Genomic DNA, 19,231 nt, shown 5'->3' with positions numbered 1-19,231 from the left:
CCTATTTGATCATGGTATCTGATCCTTTTAATGTATTGCTGAATTTGGTTTGCTAATATTTTGTGGAGGATTTTTGCATCATGTTCATTAGGATATCGGTCCCAGATACAGCCCTTCTGTTCTGGATGCCAAGAGCTACAGCCTTGTCCAATATCCCCTCCTGCTCCAGGAAGGGCTGGCCCCCCAGAATGGGATCTGGGAGGGGAGGCAGATGCACATAGCTCGGGCTCCCTGAAAATACAGAAACATGATAATGTGGGCATGCAGCTTGCTCCAAACTGCATGTAGGTGAACAAATGTCTAATTTCAAACCCTGTTATATGACCTATAAATATGGATCTTGTGGGGATGGTCCATTAAAAGTGTCCCCTGAGGGGAAGACACTCCACCCTGGACTCTCAGTCAGGACTCCAGCCAGGCTGTATCCACGGGGCTTCCGCAGCTGCTGAGGTAGAGTGTTGTAAGTACCCGCTACGAGGTAAAGTGGCCTTGTTCTCATTTCTTGCCTACTCTTCCCTTCCTGTATCTGCATATTCCTTTCTTCTTCTGTTTCTATTAAGTTTTATATAATAATAATAAAGTTTTCTTTCCTTTCTGAAGTCAAAACAGGGCTGTGGTGAATCTTTTGTGCAGCATGGGAGTTGAGGGCTACTGATGTAGATGTTCATCACACTTAATAATACCTTGGCAGCAACATCTAAACTGGCATCAAGCAATCCACTGGGCACCCATGCCTACTTCCATTGACACATGAAATTAATCATTAATGGGGGAAATGGAGGGGCGGAGTGATGGGAGAATCGACCCTTTGTGAGGGTGAAGTGTGGATCCCAGGCAGGGTCTACTTGATACAGGCTCTATCTGGGTGTTAGGAAATGGCTAATTTCACAAAGCGGTGTAGCAGGCACAGTGACCCACGAAACAGCCAGGGTGCCACCTGACAGACGAAGCCTGAGGCATCTGCCCCACTCACAGGAAAGATGGCAGAAGTGTTGTAGCTGGACTTGCAGCGTGCCTGAAGCCTCCACAGCCTCTGCCCTCCTCACCAGGCCTGCATGCTCTGGGTCTTAAGGGAACCCCACCCCTGCCTCTTCCCCCTGTTTAAGAAGGAACAGCAGGATGAGGAACAGGTGCAGGAAGTTTATATGGTGCCCAAGCAACCCTGCGCTGACTTCTCAGACCACTGGAGGGAACTGAATTTTCCTGAGGGCACCTAGATTTCATTTATTGCTTAAATCAACACAAAGCAGAAATATTGAACTGAAAAGATAGAATAACTGAAAATCAAGATTCAGACTTCCCCTAGGTCCAATGAGGGCCCCACATGTTTCCCCAAGTGAGAAAATTCTGGGCCTGTCTTCCATCTCTCATCTCTCTGGCCCCTTGCACAGCTCCAGGACCTGAGCTCAAGGTTTAACCTCATCCTTACCCATCTGCAGGAGAAAATGGCTTCAGAGCTTGATGTTCCCCATTCTCCACTTTCTTTTTGTGCCTTCCAATTCCTTTGCCCCTCCCTGCCTCCCATTATTTGTTTGCCAGCATATTTTGGGATTTTACCATGGTTATTGATATGAAGAGCCAAGTTCATCATTTCTGGAAACTGAACCCATTTAAAGATACTTTTAAATTGAAAATGGAAGCTCATCATTCGGTCTCGTAGCAGTTTGTCATTTTAGAAATTCTAGGTTGTTCTCAGGGCTCTGAGTTGACTTTCATGTGTTCCTGTCATACAAGTCTACTTTGGAGTTATTTTTGGCTCCTTACATTTCCACTGCCTACTTTCACAACACACTGCTTATGAGATTTGCTTCTGTTCTCCCTGACTGCTTTACATAACCCCTCAGACCCAGACCAGTGGCTCAGGCTGTATAAAAGGGGCCTTTGCTGCGTGAGCTGAGCTGCGTCGGGCAGGCAGGGACAGCAAGATGGTGTCACAGAGGCGGGTCCTCCTATCCTTGTTGCTGTGGGTCTCAGGTGAGAAGCTGAAAAGTGTCCAAATCCTTCTGGAGTAGTGTCATTTTAAACAACTTTTTAAGATATATAATGGGAAACACTGGTTAATTCCAAAATAGACCCAATGATGTACTGCCGTGTGGTACCATTAGAATGCACGTTAGCAATAACGTATTTCGGTGTGACTGGGATAAAATGTGTCTGTTTCACCATTTTTCTGATTGCAGGTGCCCATGGGGACATCACGATGACTCAGTCTCCAGGCTCCCTGGCTGTGTCTCCAGGTCAACAGGTCACCATGAACTGCAGAGCCAGTCAGAGTGTTAGCAGCTATGTAAACTGGTACCAGCAGAAACCTGGGCAGTCTCCCAGGATCCTCATCTATTATGCATCCAACAGGGCCACGGGCATCCCAGACCGGTTCAGTGGCAGTGGGTCTGGGACAGACTACACCCTCACCATCAGCAACCTCCAGGCCGAAGATGTGGGGGATTATTACTGCCAGCAGTATTATAAATATTTGTCCACAGTGCTTCAGCCTTGAACAAAAACCTGCTCCCTGGAGCCATGGGTCAGGGAGGCTTTGCTGCACCAGCTGCTTCCTCCTCACTCAGCCCTGAACATGTGCGTTCCCCTATCTGCCTGAGAAGTCACTTCTCCTGACTAACTCCTTGAAGGGCTTGTAAGGCTCAGCAGAAAATGAAGAGATCAGACTTTTCCTGCATCCCCCACCCCTTTTTTTTAGAAAAAAAAAAAAAAGAAAAAAGATTTTATTTATTCATTTGCCAGAGAAAGAGAGAGAGCACAAGCAGGGGAAGAAGGAGGCAGAGGGAGAAGCAGGGTCCCTTCTGAGCAGGGAACCCAATGCAGGACTCGATCCCAGGATGCTGGGATCGTTACCTGAGCTGAAGACAGCCATTTAACTGACTGAGTCACCCAAGCATCCCACCTGCATCCATTTTTGTGGGAGGTTAATGAAGACAAATGCTGTGAAGATGTCTTAGGGATGCTGTTGGGAGTTTTTGTGCCCCAGGTAGCTGCGTGTTTCCCAGGGTCCCATGGCAGGAGTGAGCCAGGAAGGACTGTCTTTAGCTGTGACAAAGGGCCATGAACTTCACACCATGCAGATAAGTTCTCCCTTCCTGCTCCTCTTGGACTCTGGGACATTTCTCTTTTATTTCCTCATTCTCTTTTCTTCACCCTCCATCACCTTCCCACTCTGAACCTTTCCAGGGTGAAACTTTTGAGCTCTCCTATTCAGAAACTCCCACGTGGAAGGTAGTGTCCCTCTCATTTTTTCCTTCCATGGGCCTGTTTCCCAGCCTTCCTGGGCAGTGTCCTGCACATTCATTTCTGCTCCAGCTCTTTTCCTACCTCCCTTCTCTCTCTTCTCCATTTCTCCCAGGCGTACTGATTCTCACAAAGGCAATTCTCTCATTCTTTTTTTTTTTTTTTAAGATTTTATCTATCTATTTATTGCTGGTGGGGAGGGGCCGAGGGAGGTGGTGAGGCTCTCAGGCAGACACCCTGTTGAGTGGGGACCTGTCACCTGCTCCATCTCACATGCTTGAGATTATGACCTGAGCCGAAACCAAGAGTTGGATGCTCAACAGACTGAGCCACCCAGGTACTCTGATTCCCTCACTCTTCAACACTGTCACCTTAGGAACATGGGATACTGTGCCTCAGCACCTTTTTTCACCACTTGTCACCTTTTTCTTTAATGTCGTCCGTGGGCATTCAGGTCCAGGACCCCAGGACCATGGCCTGAGCTTAAGGCAGAGGCTTAACCGACTGAGCCACCCAGGTGCCCCTGAGATGCTCAGCATTGTAATGATGGAGAACTCGTCATGATTTTCTGATGGTGCACCTAAGGCATGGCCACGAGAGTGACTGATCAAGATTGGGTGGGGAAGAGACAATTGGAGAAGGACCAGCCAAACAACTGAGAGAGCAGGTAATGGAAGGTCATATACTGAGTACACTGAAACTACCAGAAATTGTGACAATCTGAGAGAGGCTGTAGGAGGAGGGAACTAAAATATTCCAGAAACCACGAGAGACTTTGGGGCTGGTGTTTGTCTGCAATGAGGAGTGATCCTAGAGTGGCGTAGTCTACCTATCTTGATTTCAAACATTGTTCTTCCACATTCTAGGCAGGCCTAGAAGTCTAGAAGTGGCTGAAGGGGGCTAGAGAAGCTCGGTGAGCAGGCTGTTGGGGAAACACAAAAGTTCAGGGTGATTTTAGAAGAGACAGTGGAGGGGGACTGCTGTGCATGTCAGTGGTTTGGTGGGTAAGCATCGGAGGAGAAGGTCTCCAAGTGGTTAGTCCTTTATCTCTCCTGTCTTCCATATTTTTTCTTTGCCACCCTCGTATAATCTGCCGTTGCTGTTTTTTCCAAATTTAAAGCATTTTCTAGTGACAAAAGGAGCCTGCTCTTTGCTTCTGGATTTGCACTAGAAGATTTTTTTTAATGTTAAAAATATGTTGGGAAAAGAATAATGTGCATTGGTTCTAGCACAAGGATAGACCCAGATCTAGTGTTTTCTCCTTTGTAAGATCTTCTTTTCTGGATTAAAATTTGAATGGCAAAGCCAGGAAATATGAGTACACAGCAGACAGAGACTACAAACTTCTGGTAGAGAGGAGGTTCTGAATGGGGACGGCAGTTGGAGGCAATGGGAAGCGAGGTAGGGACGTGAGTGGAGAGGGCCAAACTGGGGCTGTCATGACTAGCAGGAGACCCAGAGAGAGGGCTGAAGTCTGATGTGGGGTCCTGTCATTGTGACAGTACATCCTGATGTAAGACTGAAGTCAGTCATATTGTCTTTAGCTTGCAGGCTGCGGATGTATGTCAAGTCTGTCCTAGAGCTGCTGCCTCTGAACGGGCAGGCACCCCATTAACTCAGGTGGAAGGGAGGCAAATAAGGGTCTTCAGTCCATGCTGGTGCAGGCTAAGCAGTGCTTCCTAGCCTTGTGGAGGGGGCTCTCACTGGCCCTGTAGCTGGTGGAGACTCTCTCCTAGGTAACGGCCAGGGACCTGGCAGCATGGGACAGTGTCATGTGCCCACCAGAAGCTGCCATAAGAAGCACACTGGGCTGACGCAGAGATGCTGTGATTCTCTTAGAGCCAGAGTGGGCCTCCCAATGCGAGGCCAGGCCCTAAGCAAGCCTGTGCGGTTAGTGGCATTCATTTCCTGTCCCCTCCCAATACCGCTCTTCTCAGGAAGCATGAGGATCTCCCCTGATGGAACTCTTAACTTGGAGACATTCTCTCAGCTGGACCCTAAGAGCAGGAGCCTGAGGAACTGGCACCACCAGGCTGCTTCTCCTTCTCCCAAGGCTGCTCTGACCTTCTCCGTGGAAAAGATCAGTGAGCAGCATCAGGCCTGTGGTGGAGGCAGTAGGGGTGGGAGTTTGATGCAAATCCCCGTGGAGGACGAAGGCAGAACAGACAGAGTCCAAGGTCGTGGTGGTACCTGGTGGTGCTGCCTGTCGGGTACTCGTCGGGCCCCCTGCCATTGCCTGGACCTTTCCCGGCAGATGGCAAACAACTAGAATGATTGGTTAGGCAATGGTAAGTCCCATATGGCTCAGTCTGCACCTGTCTGGGAAGAGTTACTGGGAGCCGCGTGGGAGGGCATTTTGTAGAAGATGAAGAATCAGTTCATGAGAAAGTGTTGAGGTGATAGAGAATGTGCTCTTGCCCTGCGAGCTGGGATTCACATGGGTTTGTCTTCTGGGCTTTGTCACGGTACCTGCACACAACACATCAATGTTAGAGGCAGGGTGAATGTGAAGTTGGGCACAGGAGGTTCCCCACTCTGAGCAGGAGTGACTGTTCTTCCTGGGAGGGCTTCAGGAAGACAGGACATTGGCTTCCAGGACTGAGCAGATAGAGCCATGTGCTTATCCACAGCGAGGCAAGTTCCTTGATTAGTGTCTGATCCCAGCCTTCACCAAGGTTCCATGCTCAGCCCTCTCACCCTTTCGAAGTCCTGAGGACATGTCAGGACTTCATTTGAAGACCTTTTACTCAGTGGGGCTGACTTCCTCTCCCCAGAAGAACCAGGACACCATGGTTCACGCTTTTATAACCCCACGACTTTCTCTTCATGACAATAATCACAATTTGAAATACATTACTGTGGTAATTCTAGGGATTAAAAGTGTTCCTGAAATGACCTATATGACCTATATCCTCACAGTAGGACAGCCCAAGGCACTCCCCCACGTGGCATCTCAGACTAGAAGGCAACGATTAAGAAACTGGTCCCCTAATCCCTTGGGACATGTTTGAGTTGAGCTATACTTGGAAATTTCTTGTGACCCCCAAGTCCCACAGGGTGTTTTCAGAGCACCTGCCCCTTTGGGCAAAACCTCAAGCTCTTCTGAGCTGATTTGCATGTTGTGTCATTAGACAACCCCCCAGGCTTCTCTCAACATCCTTAAAGGCAGCTGGTCAGGGCCCCCGAGGAACAGCCTCTAGTCCAGCTCTCCAAGATGGGGTCCGGGGCTCCCTTGCTGTGGCGTATCCTGCTGCTCCAGGCTCAGGTGAGAGGGAGGCACATGGAGAAATCGTGGGCAAACTGACTGTGGCCTCGATGCTTTCGGTGTCTCTGAGTTCTTGGTGACTGGAATTCAAGCATTTGGCATGGATTTTCAGTTTCCCAGTTCCCTTCCCTTTTCTGGTTCCTCAGAGTGTTGTCCATGACCCTGACTACAAGGTCATCAGTGCTGTGGGCCTCCACTGGGATGCTCTCAGTACCTCTGTCACATTTGTTGTGTTTCTCATTCCAGGCTGCACTGGGGACACTGTGCTGACTCAGTCTCCAGCCTCTTTGACCGTGTCTCCAGAGCAGAGGGCCACCATCTCTTGCAAGACCCATCAGAAAGTCAGTGATATTTTGGGCATTACCCACTTTGTTTTATGGTACCACAAAAATCAAGACAGTGTCTGAGAATCCTGAATTATAAAGCATCCAGTTGAGTGTCTGGGGCCCTTGCCTGGTTCAGTGGAGGTGGGTCTGGGACTTAATTCAGTCTCACGATTGATTCTGTGGAAGATGGCGATGTTGCCAGTTATTACTGCCAGCAGAGTAAGCAGTCTCCTCCCACAGTGCTCTGGGTGTAAACAAAATCCTCCCCAGGCGGCTGCTCAGTGAGGCTCTATCCCTCAGGTGTTCTTCCTCATGACCCAGGGTCTCTGGGTAGTTTGGGTAAAATGGTCAGACTATGAGAGAGGAAGTTCTCAGACTGACATGTGTCTGTGTGTTTGTGTTTTCCACATAACCTGTTGTATAATTTAACGATCATATGACTACGGGGCTCACATCGTCACCCTCCATGTTGTTCAGAAACTAAGAACTGGATGTAGTCATCTGTGCCCCTTTGATTCAGGTTTCTCCATCTCTGTGTCTTTCTCAAAAATGACTTCTTCTGTCCTAGATATATTTTCTTGTCCTTTTCTCCATGTCTGATTTTTATGCCCTTTCCCTATGATACCCATCATGTATCTGGCCAAGGTCTTCTCTTCTTTTTTTGTTTTGTACAACATTACAGGTAGAGTGAACTCCAGAAGAAGCCTGAGTGTGCACAGTGACAAGGATTGAAGTGTCAGTTTTCACATCCGTCACCATCCTACCTTGGCCTCCTTTGGGCTTCTGTATCCTCTGTAAGGACCTATTTAGCCAGAGTGACTCCATCTTGGGTAAATAGCCATTTTGTTGTTTGTGAAGTAAACTTAAATTGACTCTCCCCCCTAGAGAAACTTACTTAGAAACAAGTCCGGGAAATCAGTAAAATGTAGTTGGCTAGTTCCTGATAACAGAGCCCAGAATACAAGGACGAGTCAGGCCAGATGGAGACATCTAATCAGTACGAAGTACTGTTTGTAACAGTGAGAAGGTCTTGCCCAAACCAAAATGACGCCATCTTGGGAAGGACCATGATCTTATTATTTACACTGAATATGTTAATTGACTAAGCCTTCCCCAAAAGTACTGTTTGTAACAGTTCCTGGTATGGGGTAATCTTGAATAACACATCACCAGAGCGGATGAAACTAGCCAATCAACAAGAGACACACAAACCTGGTGGGTTGAGATAACAAGATATGGGTTGCGGTTTCACCCAATAAAATGTAGCCTATAAGATTGGGAGGGGTCTCTCTTTTCGGAGATGGCCCCGACCAGTTGGTCAGTCAATTCTTGAGCCTTAAGCTGGGGGTGGTCGTTCTCTTCAGAGAAGGCCCTGGCCGGTCAGTCTGACTTCTAATGCTTGGTATAGAATCGAGCTTTGCATAACTTTAACTTTGTTTCAGTCTCATTTCCCTGGCCGATCAGTCTGATTTCTAATACTTATCATAAAATAAAGCTTTAAATAACTTTCACATTGTCTCAGTCTCATTTTGTTTAATAACGGACCTAACATCCTCCCCAAGGGGGAGCTGGACAATTAGTGCCCGTAACATGTCAGTGTCCTCAGATTCCCATTAGTTTCTAAGTTTGTAACAGTGTGTCACCACATAGGAATTTTACTGTCGTATTCCTTTTTTATTGCCCCGTGAAAACTTAGCACAAACTTAGTGGCTAAAACACACATAGTTTCTAGGAGTCAGGCTTCTGGGCAGGGTTTAGCTGGGTTCTCTTCTTGGGGTCTTCCAGGATGAAACAAGGTTCTGGCCAGACTCCCTTCTCATCCAGAGGCTTGCAGAATCTGTTTCCAAGGTCTTTTCAGGTTGTGGAAAGAATTCTTTTCTTTGTGACTATCTGAGTAAAGGTCCTGACTATTGGTGGCTGCAGGCCAGAGGTCACATCAATGTCCTAGAGGCCACTCAAAGTTCCTGACATAGGATATCCTTACTAATCATAGCAGCAAGGAGAAATCCATCCACAGAGAGAGATCTTAGTTCCTCCCTTAAGGGCTTTGTCCTGATTTAGTGAGGTGCACCCAGCATAATCTCCATTTTAATTAACTGAGATTCAACTGATTTGGGATGGTAGTTACATCTGCCAATTCCCTTCCCCTCTGCAAATTGCATGGGCTAGAAGCAAGTCACAGGCTCTGCCCACACTGAATGGGAGCACGAACCCTGGGCTGTAGGTGTCATTCCCCACCCAAGTTCTGTCTGCTTCAAGTGTCCCACTCACATAAGGCTCTTTTGTTTGCTTATTTTCATTCTCTTTCTCCCAAGAGTCTCTGGAGCCTAGGACATCAAATACAAAATCTCCCCAGGTAATGGATCATGAATAGCATCAGACCCACCCCTCAGAGCCATGTTTCCCTTCTGGGTTTTCATATTTCTCTTGTTGCTTCCCAAGGGAAGAAATAGCCAATGTTTCTCTCTACTTTGTGTTTAATTTGTAATAAACTGATAAACAAATAATATTAGACATGTAATCTGAAAAATGCCTGAATTAGGAAAGAAAGAACCATCTCCTAGGAATGGCCTAAGCTCCTTCCCTAAGAATCCAGAAAATAAAGAGAAAGCAAATCCAAGCAGGTAGAATGAAGGAAATATAAAAATTAGAGTGGATCGGGGCACCTGGGTGGCTCAGTGGATGAAGCCGCTGCCTTCGGCTCAGGTCATGATCTCAGGGTCCTGTGATCGAGCCCCACATTGGGCTCTCTGTTCCGCAGGGAGCCTGCTTCCTCCTCTCTCTCTGCCTGTTTCTCTGCCTACTTGTGATCTCTGCCTGTTAAATAAATAAAATCTTTAAAAAAAAAATTAGAGTGGATCAATGGAATATATATTCTAGCCCCTCAAAACTTAGGATCCTTTTAAAACCAGCATGGGGTAGAGAGCTAAATGTTTTGTCGTGCTAATGAACAAAAGGCTGTGTATCATGCAGTTTCAGAGGGAAAGGTAAATGTTTTAGCTCAGCCTTATAAGTGGGTGGAGGTCAGTTCTCTTCTCTAGAGGGAGTCAGGGCCTGTCATTCACTGAACATCCTTGCATATATCTAGGCTCCAGATCACATACTTGGGTTCTAGTTTCCCTATGCTTGGGGGGTTCAGAGGTCTTTACAGAGATCTTAATATATGGACTAGGGCTCAGTTCAGCAGTGGCCAGGGAGAGAGGGCACCCCTTGGGGGTTGGGATTTGCTAATGGAAATTATGTACAGCAGATTCTTACTACAGAGGAAATTCACTTCCCACACTGCCCCTTTATTTGGTAATGGGGTTGAATTAAGCTCTCTGGACAGGAACGTGTAAGTGATGCCCTGGTCCAGAGATCAACATGCCTCACAAAAACCCTGAGAACCTTCCCTCTCCTCTGCCCGCCTGGCTTCTACAGGTGGAAGAACCACACGGACTTCTAAGCCAGGACTCCTCACCCACCCACTGCTGATTTGCTTCTTCCTCTGCAACCTCAAAACCCTGGGAATTGGATGTGAGTGGGAACTCTTTAACTGTCTCACCATCAGAAGCCCTAGAGGCCTAAGGTGCAGCCCATTGCTGTTGCCAGCAGGGGGCAGCCACCCACCCACACTGTTAGAAACAGCAATAAAATCTCCAGGTGCAGGCCTGCTGCGCTCCCTCAGATACCCTGAAGGTCGTGGGCTCTGCTTCTGAGTCTGGGAGACCTCACCGTGGCCCTCTGCGGTGCCTGGGCTTGGCTGACTGTAGAAGACATTTGGCCTTTAGAGGGAAGAGGAGGAACAGGGTCTGGGGAATGAGTCGGTTCTCAGTGGGCTCTGTTTTGGTGGCAGTCTGGGTCATGAAGGGGAAGGGGCAGGTGTGATGCCATTCCTCCAGAGCATTGCTCTTTCTTTTTGTTTGTTTTTGTTTGTTTACGATTTTTATTTATTTATCTGTCAGAGAGAGCAGAAGTAGGCAGAGAGGCAGGCAGAGGGAGAAGCAAGCTCCCTGCTGAGCAGAGAGCCAGACATGGGGCTCCATTCTAGGACCCTGTGATCATGACCTGAGCTGAAAGCAGACACTTAACAGACTGAACCACCCAGGTGCCCACCCCCCACTTGGGTCATTCTTAAAACAAAATTACTTTCTGCACTGCCTCATAAGGCTTTCTTTGCTAATGGGATGAATTAAGCCTGTCTGGACAGGATCCATAAATAATGCCTTGCACCAGAAGTACACACGCCTCACAAAAGCATGGAGAACCTTCCCTCTCCTATGCCTGCCTAACTTACACAAGTGGATGGACCGCAGAGACTTATATCCAGGACCTCCTCACTCACATCCTGCTGATGTGTATCTTCATCTGGAACAAATAATCCAAAAATTTATATGGAACCAGAAAAGACCGCCAATAGCCAAAGGAATATTGAAAAAGAAAACCAGGGGTGCCTGGGTGGCTCAGTGGGTTAAGCCTCTGCCTTCAGCTCGGGTCATGATCTCAGGGTCCTGGGACTGAACTCCGCATTGGGCTCTCTGCTCAGCAGGGAGCTTGATTCCCCCTCTCTCTCTGCCTCTCTGCCTACTTGTGGTCTCTGTCTGCCAAATAAATAAAATCTTTAAAAAGAAAAAAAGAAAAGAAAAAGAAAAACAAAGCTGGCGGCATCACAATTCCAGACTTCTAGCTCTATTTCAAAGCTGTCATCATCAAGACAGTATGGTACTGGCACAAAAACAGACACATAGACCCATGGAACAGAATAGAGAAAGCAGAAATGGACGCTCAACTGTATGGTCAAGTAATCTCCGACAAAGCAGGAAAGAATACCCAATGGAAAAAATGAAAATCTCTTCAACGAATGATGTTGGGAAAATTGGACCTCCACATGTAGAAGAATGAAATTGGACCAGTTTCTTACACAGTACACAAAAATAGACTCAAAATGGATGAAATACATCAATGTGAGACAGGAATCTATCAAAATCCTAAAAGAGAACACAGGCAGCAACCTCTGTGACCTCGGCCACAGCAACTTCTTGCTAGATGTGTTTCCAAAGGCCAAGGGAAACAAAGGAAAAAAATTAAATATTGGGGGGGGCGCCTGGGTGGCTCAGTGGGTTAAAGTCTCTGCCTTTGGCTCGGGTCATGGTCCCAGGGTCCTGGGATCGAGTCCCGCATCGGGCTCTCTGCTCCTCAGGGAGCCTGTTTCCTCCTCTCTCTAGCTGCCTGCCTCTCTGCCTGCTTGTGATCGCTGTCTCTCAAATAAATAAATAAAATATTTTTTTAAAAATGAACTATTGGGACTTCATGGGGATTAAAATCTTTTTGGTAGAAATAAAGTAGTGGTAGAAATAGAAAAAAGGGAACCATGAGAAAACGGTGATAGCCTACATTGCACCATTATTGTGTTGTCAGTGTCAGACAACCAGCTCTCCAGAAAATGAAATTTCTGAAAGAATAAATATTATTTACTTATTTATTTATTTAATCTTTTTACAGCATAAGGAATCGAGTCAATGGTATCGTAATAGTACTGTATGGTGACAGATGTGGCCATAGAATAATGTATAAACTTGTTGAATCACTGTGTTGTACAGCTGAAATAGGATAGCCCTATGTGTCAATGATGCTAAAACAAAAAAAGAGGAAATATTTAAATCCTTGATCCAAACATCTTCCATAGGAATCCAAAGAAAAGGAAGTTCTTGTTCAGAGTCTGTGTTACAGGAGGCTTCTGAATTCACCTCCTCCCATGGACACGTGGAACCTACAGCTATGCATGGGACAACTCCCACTGTGAGACATCCAGAAACTAGCCGAGGGACTCCTACACATTGGGTTAAAGAGGTCATACCCACGTTGAAACACGTGCACAAAGCTGGGACACATTCTTGCCATGAACTCCACCTCCAACAGAACAGTTTACCATTGGAAGGGATCCTGTAACTCCTGGCTTCTCCCTGAAGAGCAAAGGGTTTGGACCCAACTTCTAGTGCCCCAACTTGCAAGACTTCCACCTGAGGAACCGGCCCCAAGATACCTGGATCTGGAAGCCAGCGGGGTGTGCACGGACACCCCCAAGACAAGAGTAAACAAAGAAACAGGGAGCAAACAGAACCGCCCACCTCCCAGTCTTACCCTCAAAGAAGCCTATTTTCAGATCTTAAAGGCTGCTGCCTGACAGTTAGGCTTCCAATTCAGAACACATCTGTGGGCTGACTACACTCCTCCCTGGAAATCAGGGAAGCCTGTGTTTGCGCTCTGCATTCTCTCTCTGCCCAGCTCCAGGTCCCCGGTGTCTCCCTGGAAAGAGCTTGTGCACTTGTCTGGTGCCCTGGCAGCCCTTGACCACTTGGCTCTGTTGGCCAGCAGGACTTACTTCACCTCACACAATACCCTACTGGTCCATCCATGCTGTCCAAAATGGCTAGATTTCCTTCTTTTTATGGCTGAGTAAAATTTCATTGTATATATGGACATCATCTTTACACAATTAGGAGCTTATAACTGCTATGAGTTTCTAAGTCTGTTTGGAAGCTTGAAGAAAAAGGTTTACTAATTGTTCTCAGCCATATTTCCTGTGGGGTTAGTGTGTATAGAATGTTACCTAGAGAACATAGTACAAGAACAGTTAGTATAACTGGGAAAGAAGAAATTCAGAAAGTGGGAAAATAAGCAATAATAAATTATGAATGATATCAAATATTATCCTACTGAAAATACCACAAACTTTGTTAGCTCAAAAATGTATGTAATTGTGTTGCCACAAATATGCCTCAGGTTTCTGATGCTCAGGCTGAGTAATTTTCCCTGACCCATGCATACAGGCTGGGAGGGTCAGAGTAAAGTTCAGGGCAGCTGTCCTGGCAGCTCACCGCTCAGCCCCATAGGATGATCATGTCCCTCTGGAGCTGGTTGTGCCCCTCTGAGCCTGTTGGTGCCTAGGGGTCAGGACTCAGTCCAGAGCACTCAGCTGCATGTTACTACCCTGAGTTCCTCAGCACTTGCCTCTGACAACAGCTCAGAGCCTCTGCTGTGCCTCCCTGCTCAGGCAACACATGTGCCCAGTGGGGCCCGCCAAACAGAGAGGTTTGTGTTCAGGCTTGAACCACTGTGGGAGGAACATGTGTACCTTGATAACAGTAATAAACTCCCACATCGTCATCCTCCACCCTGCTGATTCTCAGGGTGAAATCTGTCCCTGACCCACTGCCACTGAATCTGTCTGGGACCCCAGAGTTTCGGTTGGAAACCTTGTAGATCAGACGCTTTGGGGACTGGCCTGGCTTCTGCTGGAACCAATTCAAATATGTGTTTCCATTACTGTGTACAAGACTCTGACTGGCCCTGCAGGAGATGGAGGCCGGCTCTCCGGGGGTGACGGACAGCAAGAGTGGGGTCTGAGTCAGCACGACCTCCCCGCTGGATCCTAAAATAATGAGAGTTAAGTATAGATTATGGAAGAACAGTATAATCCATTTTTATGATTTTAAATTTCAATTATATTAGGCTAAATCATTAGTTTGTGATTGGATTCCTATTCTAAATATATCCAATTTCCATGGATAACCCAAGAATTGCAGGGCACAGAGTGGCCACATTTTTTTTCCTTCAGTATCTCACTAAAGCACTGTTCTTTGTTCCTTGCAGCGTCTTCATAATTTTCACAGATCTCAATATTTAATACCCCTTTTTGGAGGGCAATCTCACCCTTGGAGAGAACACACATAGGGACTAACGGCACCCAGACAGCTCACCCTCCCAACCGCAATCTCACATCTCCTCCCGTATCTGCTCTTACCTGGGACCCAGAGCATCAGCAGCCCCAGGAGCTGAGAAGGGAACCTCATTTTGAGAAGCTGAACTGTTGAGTCCTAGTAAGTAAACAGAAGCTCAGAGCTGACCTTTATGTCAGACTTCCAAGGGAAGGTCCTCCCCAGGGGACAATATGCAAATCCCGTGGTGGGTGTGGCAGAGAGGAAAGAGCCAAAGGCAGGGCTCAGGTCCCTCTCCTGGGAGTGCAGTAACTGGGTAACCATTTGAATGTCTAAGGGTCACCTATACCTATGACAGACATTTTCTGGGGTTTTCAGTGAACCACAGTCACTGTGGAAGAGGGTGCAGGGTCAGAGCTGCTTGAGGCATCAGTTTACCAAGTGCAGGGACATAACCTGATGATTCTGGGTGTGTCAGCCTGATGGAGGTGTTAGTTGATTGTGAGAATTGTATCTACATGTATGTATATCATACATATACATATGCATATGGACATACATTCACACATATATGAATGAATACATATGATGAACTTTAGATTTAATCACATTTAATAAGTCTGAATGATCTACACAATTTGTCACTATTACTCAAAGTAATCTCTGTTAGATGTTTCTACAATGGGGTGAATTTTACACTTTTAAATCAAATATTTTTAGTGCTCGCTTCGGCAGCACATATACTAAATCAAATATTTTTAAAAACTTTTCATTGTTTTGTATCTTCTAATAATGGATTTCCAAATATTCCTTTTTATGCCATCGGTTTAAATAAAAGCTGTAAATTTTTTTAAATTTATTTATTTGACAGAGAGAGAGACAACAAGAGAGGGAACACAAACAGGGGGAGTGGGAGAGGGAGAAGCAGACTCTCTGCGGAGCAGGGAGCCCAATGTGGGGATCAAAAAAAGCTGTCAATTTCTATGTGAAGATGTGTAAAATTGAACTAGTCAGATTTTACACGCTATTTTAACAAACCAGTCGAAAACTCAGTGGCTTGTCATACTAAGCATTTGTTTCTATAGTCATGGATGGTCAATTTGACAATTATTTGGATAATGCACAGAGGGCTCAGCTGTGTGGTTCTTTTGCAGGGAGATGAAAGGTTCTCCAGCCTATGGATTGTGGTTGATCTGGGGCCAAGAAAGAGTGTGGTGACTCCCCATGGCATATCATTCTCATGGCAAGCTGTAGGAGGGTACAGAAACCAGAAAACAAGAAAATCCAAGTCCAGTTATTTTCACAGAATTGCATATAATTTTGATTGATTCTTACTGTGGTCTGTGTAATTCTTTAAATGTCTACAAATCATTATTCTATTTAATTTTTAAGATATGTGGTCATGTTTTTTCCAAATAATTATATTTTTCAATATTTTCAGTCTACAAAGAAGTTTGTAATTTAATTTTGTATGAATTAGAAAGTTAAATTGGAGGGGTTTCCACTTGTGGCTTTTATTCAACAGGTGGCTATCAATAGAAATGTCTTACATGAAAAGAGAAAATTAAAGAGAGACTACTTTAGGGGAAGTAAAAATGCTCTACAACAGAGCATCTTAAAGCTCACACAGTTCCCTGTCATCTTGTTAAAATGTAGAGCCATGTGAGTAGGTATCAGGAGGAGACAGCTATTTTGCATTTGTCACAAGCTTTCAGGGCTGTTGATGCTCTCGTTAATAGAGAATTTTAAGCAACAAGGTATTCTTTTTTTGTTTGTTTTACATTTTTTATTACTTTTATTTTTTTTTTATTTCTTTTCAGCGTTAACAGTATTCATTGTTTTTGCACAACACCCAGTGCTCCATGCAATATGTGCCCTCACTAATACCCACCACCTTGTTCCACCAACCTCCCACCCCCCGCCCCTTCAAGACTCTCAGGCTGTTTTTCAGAGTCCATAGTCTCTCATGTTCACCTCACCTTCCAATTTCCCTCAACTCCCTTCTCCTCTCCATCTCTCCTTGTCCTCCATGTTATTTGTTATGCTCCACAAATAAGTGAAACCAAATGATAATTGACTCTCTCTGCTTGAGTTATTTCACTCAGCATAATCTCTTCCAGTCCCGTCCATGTTGCTACAAAAGTTGGGTATTCATCCTTTCTGATGGAGGCATAATACTCCATTGTGTATATGGACCACATCTTCCTTATCCATTCGTCTGTTGAAGGGTATCTTGGTTCTTTCCACAGTTTGGTGACCGTGGCCATTGCTGCTATAAACATTGGGGTACAGATGGCTCTTCTTTTCACTACATCTGTATCTTTGGGGTAAATGCCCAGTAGTGCAATTGCAGGGTCATAGGGAAGCTCTATTCTTAATTTCTTGGAGAACCTCCACACTGTCCTCCAAAGTGGCTGCACCAACTTGCAATCTCACCAACAGTGTAAGAGGGTTCCCCTTTCTCCACAACCTCTCCAACACACGTTGTTTCCTGTCTTGCTAATTTTGGCCATTCTAACTGGTGTCAGGTGGTATCTCAATGTGGTTTTAATTTGAATCTCCCTGAGGGCTAGTGATGATGAACACTTTTTCATGTGCCTGATAGCCATTTGTATGTCCTCATTGGAGAAGTGTCTGTTCATAGCTTCTGCCCATTTTTTGATATGATTATCTGTTTTGTGTGTGTTGAGTTTGAGAAGTTCTTTATAGATCCTGGATATCAACCTTTTGTCTGTACTGCCATTTGCGAATATCTTCTCCCATTCTGTGGGTTGCCTTTTTGTTTTGTTGACTGTTTCCTTTGCTGTGCAGAAACTTTTGATCTTGATGAAGTCCCAAAAGTTCATTTTTGCTTTTGTTTCCTTTGCCTTTGGAGACATATCTTGAAAGAAGCTGCTGTGGCTGATATCGAAGAGGTTACTGCCCATGTTCTCCTCTAGGATTCTGATGGATTCCTGTCTCACGTTGAGGTCTTTTATCCATTTCGAGTTTATCTTTGTGTATGGTGTAAGAGAATGGTCAAGTTTCATTCTATCGCTGTCCAGTTTTCCCAGCACCATTTACTGAAGAGACTGTCTTTTTTCCATTGTATATTTTTTTCCTGTTTTGTCGAAGATTATTTGACCATAGAGTTGAGGGTCCATATCTGGGCTCTCCACTCTGTTCCACTGGTCTATGTGTCTGTTTTTATGCCAGTACCATGCTGTCTTAGTGATCACAGCTTTGTAGTAAAGCTTGAAATCAGGTAACGTGATGCTGCCAGTTTTGTTTTTGTTTTTCAACATTTCCTTAGCAATTTAGGGTCTCTTCTGATTCCATACAAATTTTAGGATTATTTGCTCCAGCTCTTTGGAAAATACCGGTGGAATTTTGATCAGAATGGCATTAAAAGTATAGATTGCTCTAGGCAGTATAGACATTTTAACAATGTTTATTCTTCCAATCCAAGAGCATGGAATGGTCTTCCATCTTTTTTGTGTCTTCTTCAATTTCTTTCATGAGTGTTTTGTAGTTCCTCAAGTACAGGTCCTTTACCTCTTTGGTTAGGTTTATTCCCAGGTATCTTATGGTTCTTGGTGCTATAGTAAATGGAATCGATTCTCTAATTTCCCTTTCTGTATTTTCATTGTTAGTGTATAAGAAAGCCACTGATTTCTGTACATTGACTTTGTATCCTGCCACGTTACTGAATTGCTGTTTGAGTTCTAGTAGTTTGGGGGTGGAATCTTTGGGGTTTTCCACATAAAGAATCATGTCATCTGTGAAGATATAGAGTTTGACTTCTTCCTTGTCAATTTGGATACCTTTTATTTCTCTTTGTTGTCTGATTGCCATTGCTAGGACTTCTAATACTATGTTGAACAAGAGTGGTGAGAGTGGACATCCTTGTCGTGTTCCAGATCTCAACGGGAAGGCTGCAAGCTTTTTCCCATTGAGGATGATATTTGCTGTGGGTCTTTCATAGATAGATTTTATGAAGTTCAGGAATGTTCCCTCTATCCCTATACTTTGAAGCTTTTTCATCAGGAACGGATGCTGGATTTTGTCAAATGCTTTTTCTGCATCAACTGAGAGGACCATGTAGTTCTTCTCTCTTCTCTTATTGATTTGTTATATCACATTGATTGATTTGAAAATGTTGAACCATCCTTGTAACTCAGGGATGAATCCCACCTGGTCATGGTGGATAATCTTTTTAATGTGCTGTTGGATCCTGTTTGCTAGGATCTTGTTGAGAATCTTAGCATCCATATTCATCAGTGCTATTGGTCTAAAATTCTCCTTTTTGGTAGGGTCTTTGGTGCTATAGTAAATGGTTTTGAATCATTTCAAATGGTTTGGGGATCAGGGTAATACTGGCTTCATAAAAAGAGTCTGGAAGTTTTCCTTCTGCTTCAATTTTTTGAAACAGCTTCAGGAGAATTGGTGTTATTTCTGCTTTGAAAGTTTGGTAGAATTCCCCAGGGAATCCGTCAGGTCCTGGGCTGTTGTTTTTTGGGAGGTTTTTGATCACTGCTTCAATCTCGTTACTAGATATCGGTCTATTCAAGTTGTCGATTTCTTCCTGGTTCAATTTTGGGAGTTTATAGTTTTCCAGGAATGCCTCCATTTCATCTAGGTTGCTTAGCTTATTGGCATATAACTGCTGGTAATAATTTCTGATGATTGTTTCTACTTCCAGGGTGTTAGTTGTGATCTCT

At 45.1% G+C, this 19,231-nt stretch overlaps 1 gene segment (V, D, J or C); it reads right to left on the bottom strand.

Moving 5' to 3' along the window:
- Nucleotides 1–14,725, bottom strand: part of LOC123925796 — a 289,134-nt gene extending 274,409 nt beyond the window's left edge. Inside the window, 2 exon segments of the V gene segment in view lie at nt 13,936–14,245; nt 14,618–14,725. Coding sequence covers nt 13,936–14,245; nt 14,618–14,666 — 359 coding nt within the window.
- Between the last annotated feature and the right edge of the window lie 4,506 nt (nt 14,726–19,231).

The sequence above is a fragment of the Meles meles genome, chromosome 15 (assembly GCF_922984935.1).
Source record: "Meles meles chromosome 15, mMelMel3.1 paternal haplotype, whole genome shotgun sequence".
NCBI classification, from domain to species: domain Eukaryota; kingdom Metazoa; phylum Chordata; class Mammalia; order Carnivora; family Mustelidae; genus Meles; species Meles meles.
This window is presented reverse-complemented; position numbering and strand designations above follow the sequence as displayed.